The 9,799-nt window shown below is 35.5% G+C and overlaps 2 protein-coding genes across 4 annotated transcripts; both read left to right on the top strand.

The window, feature by feature from the left end:
* Positions 1-250: 250 nt before the first annotated feature.
* On the top strand, positions 251-1,110 carry LOC130969216 (uncharacterized). Its single transcript, XM_057894858.1, has 3 exons — positions 251-418; positions 548-756; positions 855-1,110. The coding sequence occupies exons 1-3, from the start codon at positions 251-253 to the stop codon at positions 1,108-1,110; spliced, it is 633 nt and encodes a 210-aa protein (XP_057750841.1).
* A 1,792-nt stretch (positions 1,111-2,902) lies between these two features.
* On the top strand, positions 2,903-9,733 carry LOC130966554 (kinesin-like protein KIN-5D). 3 transcript variants are annotated; one of them, XM_057891372.1, is made up of 22 exons: positions 2,903-3,357; positions 3,460-3,589; positions 4,220-4,375; positions 4,467-4,943; positions 5,120-5,217; positions 5,322-5,478; positions 5,580-5,649; positions 5,792-5,868; positions 5,955-6,008; positions 6,125-6,169; positions 6,271-6,382; positions 6,561-6,647; positions 6,738-6,913; positions 6,993-7,154; positions 7,229-7,336; positions 7,405-7,563; positions 7,671-7,754; positions 7,850-8,055; positions 8,142-8,243; positions 8,324-8,433; positions 8,533-8,684; positions 9,345-9,733. In XM_057891372.1, exons 1-22 carry the CDS (start codon positions 3,194-3,196, stop codon positions 9,570-9,572), a joined length of 3,114 nt encoding a protein of 1,037 aa, XP_057747355.1. In that variant the 5' UTR covers positions 2,903-3,193; the 3' UTR covers positions 9,573-9,733. The 3 variants fall into 3 exon arrangements, with proteins under 3 accessions (XP_057747355.1, XP_057747354.1, XP_057747353.1); XM_057891371.1 differs by having other exon boundaries at positions 6,089-6,169; XM_057891370.1 differs by having other exon boundaries at positions 6,086-6,169.
* Positions 9,734-9,799: the final 66 nt, after the last annotated feature.

Below are 9,799 nucleotides of genomic sequence, written 5' to 3'. Positions count from 1 at the left end.
TCTTCATCTTCTTCACCATCACCATTACCATAACCTCCATCACCATCACCTCAGCACCGCCACAGCCACCTCCCTTCACCACAACCTCCGGCGATAACTTACACCGCCGCGCCCCTTTCTCTTCTTCTTCTCCTCTTCTCACCTTCGCTGAGCCCAGAAATCACAGCACCAGCTCTTTCTCTCCACCAAAACAATTGTTCCACACAGCCTCCAAAATCAGAACTCCATGGAGCTCAAACTCCACTCATCAATGGCGTCATTGGGACCCGTTCCCCGCAAATTAAACACCGTCATCTCATCCCATTCCAAATTCCCACACTTCTCTCCTTCGAAACCCTCCAATTGCTCTCTCCCTTCCACTCCTCTATGCTCCTACGCCGTTTCCGATTCCAAGAACCCCACCACCAACAGCAACAAGGTCCAACCCCGCCGTAAAAACGTCACTCACACTGGTCGTTTCGCTCAAAAGACCCAAACTTTACGGAAGGAGAATCTTCCCAGATAACCAAAACCCAAACTTGATAATACTCATAATAGGGTTGACCAGAACCGCCAAAACGCGCTGTTTGATGCAACCACCCTGAACGTTAATTTGATTGAGTTGTGCGAAGAGGGTAAGCTTGCTGAAGCTTTGGAACTCATGGGTCAAGGTTCTGTTGCTGATTATGGTGTTTTTCTCGCCATGTTGAATTTGTGCGAGGGTACGAGGTCGCTTGAGTATGGGAAAAGAGTTCATGAGTTCTTGAGAATATCGAGGTTTCGAGGGGAGGTTGAATTGAACAATAGGTTGATTGGAATGTATAGAAAATGTGGTAACATGAATATTGCACGCAAGGTGTTTGATCGAATGCTAGAGAGAAACATGAGTTCTTGGTGAAGGGAGGTGGCTGTGGCGGTGCTGAGGTGATGGTGATGGAGGTTATGGAGGTTATGGTGATGGTGAAGAAGATGAAGATGATGATGGTGAATGGTTGGCTCAGATTGGGGGAGGGTTTGGGAGTGCCACGTAGGTTCGGAAAGGCACGAACTAAGCTCAGATCCAAGGCGGGGCACTTTTGTCACACGGACAGCATCTCTCATGAGTACAAGATTAGTTTCGAGCTATCATAGGTACAAATGTCAGCGTTTTTATCTCTCATGGGTACAAATGGTCATTTATTCTTTTAACATTTAGCTAAACCCTAATTTATATAAGAAATAACTTGTTGGGCTTTATAGAATTTTTTTTGTTACAAAATATACCTTACTCTTTAAATTTTTTGGTAGTATTTAGTGGAGAGACAGATATAGAAAGACTAAGACTGAGAGATAGAGACTAAGAGACAGAGATTGAAATAAATTTCATATTCTGTTTGGTGCAAAGTGGGAGACAGAAATTGAAATAAGAATCAAACTCTAATTTAATTTGCACAAAAAATAAAATTAGAATTAATTAATTGAAATGAGGATATTTTAGGTATAAAATATTAAAATATTAATAAAGTTTCAATCTCAATTTCTAAAAATTTTAGTCCCATGTGTCTCTATATTTTGGAAGTACTGAAATACTAAAATTTTAGAGACAAAAACAAAAATTTTAGTATCAATCTCTAAACTAACAAATATAATATTAAGTTTCAGTCTTCCAATTTTTATCTCAATACTTCAAAATAAACGCAAAAAAAAAAAAGTCACTTTCCATTCATATTTGTTTATAGTTGAGTGTTGAGTAGAGGTTGTGTGTAAACTAATTTTGCAATGGGTCCCTTGGCATGCTATTTAGGGCAACTTTCCACAGTTGTACAAATCTTGAGTACTGATCTTCATCCCCTGTTTGACTAATCAAGTGATTAAGGGACATAAATACAACTAAATTATTACATCTCATTATAGTGTTGGCAAGGGCCACTAAACCTCTTGTAATTTGTAAACGGTAAAGGAGGAACCATACAACACTACAATAAAAATAGGGTCATTTATTTTAATAAATTAATTAGAGATAAGTTTTATGCAGATATTTTAAAAAGAAAAACTTATTATACGCAACTTGATACGTATATGCAAATCGAAATCGAATTAGTCCAATTCGATTTATTAAAATAAGAAAAATATTTTATCGTTTTTGAGATGTGGAATAAATTTTTTGATAAATCTAATCAACTTAATCTGATTTACTTGTTTAGAATATAAATAATAAATCGAATCAATCTAATTCGATTCACAAATAAATTTAAAATTAAAATTTAGAAATATTAATAAAAACTTGTGAAAAATAAAAATTTTTCCAAACCACCAATCTAATTGTGAACAATAAAAATTTTATTTAATAAAAAGTATTTTTGTATCATATAAATATTCAAATATTAATTTTATTTATAGATAAATTTATTAATTTTATAAATAAAAAATAAGAATTTACTAATTTTACAAAAATATAAAATTATCTTTTGTTTGGTGGATTTTAATAAAATACTAAAAAAACCAAAAATTATTATTTTTAATTAATAAATTAAATATTAATATTTAAAAATATAAATAAAAAATTATATTATTAAATTGTTAAACTAAAACAATTAACTAAAAGAAAAACAAATTCTACTAGTCCTCAGATATATTATTTTAATTGATAAAAATTTAGGTGCAGTCGACTTCACATAAAATTAATATTTAAGAGATGTTAAATAAAAATTTAGTCAAATAAATTAAATCATCTCATGACTCTCAAATATCAACTTCATCCACCATTTTAATTTAATAAACTAGGAAGAATTTCAAAAGAAGGAAATAGAAAGTAACCGCACACAATTACAGAAAAAGAAGCAATTGGTTCTGCGGTGAAGTCTCTCTCACTCATTCACTGGTCACTGCAAATTCCATCTATTATCTCTTCTTATTATTCCAACGCCGGCAACTCCTTTTTCTTTTTCTTTTTTTCCCTCTCATTTTCTCTCTTCATTTTCACCCTCACTTCATTCCACTCTTTTTCTATTCTCTTCACAATTTCATCGCGCATTCTCCATTCTCGATCCAACCAGTCCACACACTCCGATCAACAATGGTGGATCGCAAAACAAATCACTCTTCAATTTGAACTCAGTTTCAGCTGCTTTATAGCGATCGCCATTTTCCAAAGCACATTTCGAACTTCGAAGCTCGTAACGTTTCTTTTTTTGTTTTTTTTGTTTTTTCCACGAAGCTTGTGTGTGGTGGTGCAATGGAGCAGAGGAGAGGAGGACTAGTGTCGTTATCGCCGTCGCAGCCTCCGCGCTCCGGCGGAGACAAGACTCCGACGTCGGCGCGAGATCTGCGATCTGCGGATGGTCACAGCAAACACGATAAGGACAAAGGCGTCAATGTGCAGGTCCTCGTTCGTTGCAGGTTCGCGCTGAGTCAATCTCGCTAACTCGCTCTGAGTTCACTCGCTGAGTTTAGTTTACAACTCTGGAAGATTGAATCATCGGTTTTATTTTGTTTTGTTAGGCCGTTGAGTGAAGACGAAGCGAGACTGCATACGCCGGTTGTGATTTCTTGTAACGAAGGAAGAAGAGAAGTTTCCGCAGTGCAGAGTATAGCTAACAAGCAGATCGATAGGACATTCGCATTTGATAAGGTTTTTGTTTTGCTCTTTTTTTTTTTTTAATATCACATGATCAAATTTTTTCCCCTCCGTTTTCAATGCTAAAAATTGAAAACTCAAGGAATTCAGCGTGTCTGGGTATCGAATATTTTGGAGAAACTATAGTAGCATTTTATAATTTTGGAAGCTTCTGATATTGATGTGTTTTAAACAGAGAAAAAAAATTTTATAATCTAAAGACACACAATGCTAAATTCAGTAAATTGTATTTACTGCTATTTAAAGAATGGTGCTTTTACTTAAGTTGAATTTAGCTGCTGCAAGTCATTTCGAGAGAGTTTTGTATATCACTGTCTTTTATCTGGAAACTGGAAAAGACAGTGTCAGATTAGTAATGCTTACGAGAGGCTTTTTGTATAATATTCTAAATAAACCCAGCTTAGATAAGGAATTTTCATGAATTTCTGCATTTAGATTTACGGAATAAAACCAGTCACATTGTTGGAGTGACTACGAAATACCCTCTCACTTGTCACTTGGCTTGTCCGCTATCGAAATTAATCATAACAACTAACATCAAACTAGAAAAAAAAAATATTTTTTTTGGTTATTTTTTCAATTGCACTCGAGCGATCATTCCAATTTTGGTATGCTTTGGTGTAGGTTTTTGGTCCCAACTCCGAGCAGATAGAACTGTATGAACAGGCAGTGTCTCCTATTGTGAATGAAGTGCTTGAGGGCTATAACTGCACCATTTTTGCTTATGGTCAGACAGGGACAGGGAAGACGTACACAATGGAAGGAGGTGCAAGAAAGAAGGTGATTCATTTCACCTGTGTCATCGCTCTTTATAGTATTTATCTTGTTCTATGTGGAATCAATTCCTCTCTTTTTTTTTTTGACTTTGTAGAATGGAGAATTTCCAAGTGATGCTGGTGTCATCCCAAGAACTGTGAAAGAGATTTTTGATATATTGGAAGCTCAGAATGCTGAGTATAGCATGAAAGTAACATTTTTAGAGCTTTACAATGAGGAGATAACAGATCTCTTGGCCCCTGAGGAGACCTCGAAGTTTGTAGATGACAAATCTAAGAAACCTATAGCCCTTATGGAGGATGGGAAGGGGGGTGTTTTTGTCAGAGGATTAGAAGAAGAGATTGTTCGCACTGCAAATGAAATTTACAAGATATTGGAAAAAGGTTCTGCCAAACGGCGAACAGCTGAGACTCTTCTTAACAAACAAAGCAGTCGTTCTCACTCCATCTTTTCTATCACAATTCATATTAAGGAGTGTACCCCCGAGGGTGAAGAAATGATTAAATGTGGGAAGCTGAATCTTGTGGATCTCGCTGGCTCTGAGAATATTTCACGTTCTGGTGCAAGAGAGGTATCACATGATTATGCTTGTTTGGAACTGTACATTCAAATGATATGATTTGGGAAGATATCACAGCCCTCTCTTTTTGTGCATACAATAAGATCGACTACTTTTTGAGAGTAAGGGTATTGACATTGTAAAAGTTACGCACCCGTTGACTAAATTACAAAATTGAATACATGCAGGGTAGAGCAAGGGAAGCTGGGGAGATAAATAAAAGCTTGCTTACTCTAGGCCGAGTAATTAATGCCCTAGTTGAGCACTCAGGCCATGTTCCATATAGGTACGAATAACTGAAATTATTCTGGCTAATTCTCATTGAAATCTTTTGATTCACTTTTCCAGCCTGGGATATCATTTTTTCATTAAGATGTATTGTTCTATCAGGGATAGCAAATTAACAAGATTGTTGAGGGATTCCCTGGGTGGTAAAACCAAGACATGCATTATTGCCACAATATCACCCTCCATTCACTGTCTGGAAGAAACCCTTAGCACCTTAGATTATGCACATCGTGCTAAAAATATCAAGAACAAACCAGAGGTCACTTTCATAGTTCTTTCTTCCTTTTTTAGTTGGGTTGCCTTTCATCAAGGATCTGCATTGGAACACATCTAATAGTCGGAAGTTGATAATTTTGTCAGGTCAATCAGAAGATGGTAAAATCTGCACTCATTAAGGATCTGTATTCTGAAATTGACAGGCTGAAGCAAGGTTGTTGACCGTTTTAGATTAACATTATTTCTGTTTTTATGTCACTTCCTCCCTCTTTCAAGAGATCAAATAGCAAGTTGATCAACTATTCTTCGTTGGTGTTTAATACGAAAACAATGTATCTTTTATTTATCCTTTGCAGAGGTATATGCTGCAAGAGAGAAGAACGGAATCTATATACCACGTGATCGTTATCTTAATGAAGAAGCAGAGAAGAAGGTTATTTTACCTGTGTTCTTAATATAAATTGAAATTAGTCACACTTATGAGAAATTTGATAGTTTTTAATCTATTTGTCTCAATAGGCCATGGCTGAAAAGATAGAACGAATGGAACTAGAGGCAGACTCTAAAGACAAGGTATATGCTGTCATATATTTTTGCAATATAGTCATTATAATTTCTTGGTTTTTGAATCATGCCTTATAACTTGCAAGCAGCAACTGATGGAGCTTCATCAACTTTACAATTGTCAGCAACTTTTGACTGCACAGTTAAGTGATAAACTTGAAAAAACTGAGGTAAAATGCAGGAGACACGATCTCAACCTGTTCTTTGATAATCTGTTTTCAATCTTATCTTGGTTGAGATTCAAACTTACTTTTGGTATCTGTAATCTCAGAAAAATCTGGAAGAAACTGAGCGGTCATTAGTTGATCTTGAGGAAAGACAAAAACAAGCAAATGCAACAATAAAGGAAAAGGAATTTCTGATATTAAATCTACTTAAATCTGGTTGGTGAAGTTTAATCATTCTGTTTATTATGTGTCAACCTGCTTTCAGATTGGGTATTTCCTTTTCCAAACCATTTCTGATTTGGTTGTAATCATTAGTAATGTAGTATGTTTTACTTTTCCTTTGATGATTTTAGATTTATCATCCATTTAATTTTTATTTTTTATATACATATAGAGAAAGCACTTGTGCAGCATGCCATTGAGCTGCGGGAGGAGCTTGAGAATGCTGCATCAGATGTGACAAACCTGTTTTCTAAAATTGGTTAGTGTTATTCTTTTGTGCCTTTTTTTTAGCATCAGTTGAGGGACAAAGTGCCTCTGACATGTGGTAAATTGTTTATTCCAACCATAGAACGGAAGGATAAAATTGAAGAAGGAAACAGAATACTTATCCAGAAATTCCAGTCTCAGTTGGCTCAACAGCTTGAAAATCTGCACAAGACAGTTGCAGCCTCTGTTATCCAACAAGAGCAGCAGCTGAAGGAGATGGAGGAAGATATGCACTCTTTTGTATCTACAAAGGCAGAGGTTGGTTTCCATATGCGGCATTATGCATGTTACTTAAATTTTCTGAGTAACAAACTTTGTTTTGGTATGTTTCATGAAGGCTACTGAAGATCTTAGAGAACGGGTAGGAAAATTGAAAAACATGTATGCTTCTGGCATTAAATCTTTGGACAATTTAGCTGAGCAGCTTAAGGGAAATAATAAGTTAACTTTTGAGGATTTGAATTCGGAAGTAGCAAAGCATTCATCTGCCTTGGAAGATGTAAGTGTCTTTTACCCTGTAGAATTGGTTCAACTTTAGCTTTCTTGCTTTGTTTAACATGATATGTATTTCAGCTTTTTAAAGGAATTGCCTTAGAAGCTGATTCATTACTAAATGATCTTCAAAGTAGTCTCCACAAGCAAGAGGCCAAGTTAACCTCTTATGCTCACCAACAAAGACAGGTGTGTGATTTATTATTTATTGGGTAAACTTTTAGTTAGAAATGCTAAATTTATTTTATTTCATGTAGGCACATGCTAGATCAGTGGAGACTACCCGTGCTGTATCTAAAATAACCGTGAACTTCTTCGAGAAATTAGATACACATGCATCCAATCTAACCAAAATAGTGGAAGAAGCCCAAATTGCCAACGATAAGAAATTATGTGAACTTGAAAAGAAGTTTGAGGTAATTCTTGTGCTTTTCTACAAAATTGAAAAATGAGAAATTGCTATCCGAACATGTTGTGCTCCTTTTCTTTTTAATTTAGCAAGTCTTATTCCTTGCTGGTGCAGGAGTGTGCTGCTTATGAAGAAAAACAACTACTAGAAAAAGTGGCAGAAATGCTAGCAAGTTCAAATGCTAGGAAGAAAAAACTGGTATCTGTTTTTTTAAACTTGCTTAACTTACCTGTGGTTTTTTCCATAACTACCTTAGTGCATGTTTTTAGCATTTTTTTTTCCTTATTTTCTAGGTTCAAATGGCGGTTAATGATCTTCGTGAGAGTGCGAATAGTAAAACCAGTAAACTACGACAAGAAACATTAACCATGCAAGATTCCACTTCTTCAGTTAAAGCCGAGTGGAGAGTTCACATGGAAAAAACAGAGTCCAACTATCATGAGGATACTTCCACTGTTGAATCTGGAAAGAATGACCTTGCGGAAGTCCTTCAGAACTGGTATGGATGTACCTGGATAATGCATGCTTTGCCTCCATACTACTTTCTTCCATTGGCTTAATCCAAATCTGAATGAATGATTGCAGTCTTAACAAGGCAGAAGTTGGTTCCCAACAATGGAGGAATGCTCAAGAGTCTTTGCTCAGTCTAGAGAAAAGAAATGCTGCTTCTGTGGATACAATTATCGGGTAGGTTTTTCTCTCTATATAATTTACTAGATCAGAGGTGTCAATTGGTTCACTTTTCTCCACAATCTATTACTAATCAGGCGAGGAATTGAAGCTAATCAAGTTTTACGAGCTCGATTCTCAAGTGCTGTGTCAACTACACTTGAAGATGCGGAAGTAGCAAACAAGGACATCAACTCATCGGTTGAACGTCAGTATTTCATACCCTATCACTTATGCATCACAATTGCCTCAGGTATACATACCTAAGTATCAACATATCAATTAACAAATTAAAAAACACATGCAGATTCGTTGCAACTTGATCATGAAGCGTGTGGGAATCTGAACTCCATGATTACGCCATGCTGCGGTGACTTGAGAGAATTAAAGGGCAATCATTACCATAGAATTGTAGAGATAACTGATAATGCAGGGAAATGTCTTCTCAGCGAATACACGGTAAGATACTTAGAGCACCAATCGTGTATTTAGCATGTACAAAATTTATAGTATTTTTAATTTTAAGACACAAGTATAGCTATCCTCATTTATATACATAGCCAAGATATTTGGTGAAAGCACCAATTATTAACAATGTATGAAACCCGTTTGTTGTGTGTTGGAAATAGGCCAGGCGGCCAGGCCTACAACTTGGCCTGTGTTCAGCTTGACTTAACCTAGCCTATCACAAGATTCAGGCTCATAAACTAGTCTAACTGGCCTATTAGCCCTGCATGAGCCTGTTAATATATGAATAATTTTGTCATAAATCATAATTAAAGTTCATGGTGGATTTTGAATATTTTAAATAATTTTAAAGTTTCGATATTGTGGTAGACATTGTTGGTATATTGTATATTTGTAGTTTCAATTCTTTTTGAAAAAAATAGTTTTTAAAAATTGTCAAGTCTATTAATAGATTAGACTTAATAACAGCTGAATAGGTCAGACTTAGCACTTAAAAAATAGCCTGTAATAGGCTCTAGACCAGGTCCAAACTAGTAAACTATATTGCAGCCTCACCTATTTCCATTTGGGCCAAGTTGTGTGAAAGTATATGGTTTTATCTATGACTTGTGGATACTATTTCTTATGTTTCAATTACAATGTTTGATATAGGTGGACGAACCATCCTGTTCAACACCAAGAAAAAGACCCTTCAATTTACCCAGTGTTTCATCCATAGAAGAACTAAGAACTCCCTCATTTGAGGAATTGCTGAAGTCATTCTGGGATGCTAAGTCTCCAAAACAACATGCAAATGGTGATGTTAGATATAATAATGGGAACTATGAAGCTGCTCAATCTGTAACAGATTCCAGAGTTCCTCTCATTGCAAGTAACTAGGATAGTCGAATATTTGTACATAGTTTATTGTTTAAATGTAATTCTATTGAGAAAAAAATGCATTTGTTTATTGAGGGTTTTCTGGAGAAAGAAGGGGGATAGAGAGTGAAAAAGAAAAATAATATTTTTTCTGGAGGCAGAGGCAAAAATATGTAAAATTTTAGAGAATCGAAATTTTTGTTTGGATTTATCTATCAATTTGATTTAACATATAAATATATTTTCTA

This window comes from Arachis stenosperma, chromosome 3, assembly GCF_014773155.1.
Source record: "Arachis stenosperma cultivar V10309 chromosome 3, arast.V10309.gnm1.PFL2, whole genome shotgun sequence".
Classification (NCBI taxonomy): domain Eukaryota; kingdom Viridiplantae; phylum Streptophyta; class Magnoliopsida; order Fabales; family Fabaceae; genus Arachis; species Arachis stenosperma.
The sequence above is the reverse complement of the archived record's forward strand: the minus strand, read 5'-3'. Positions and strand labels throughout refer to the sequence as shown.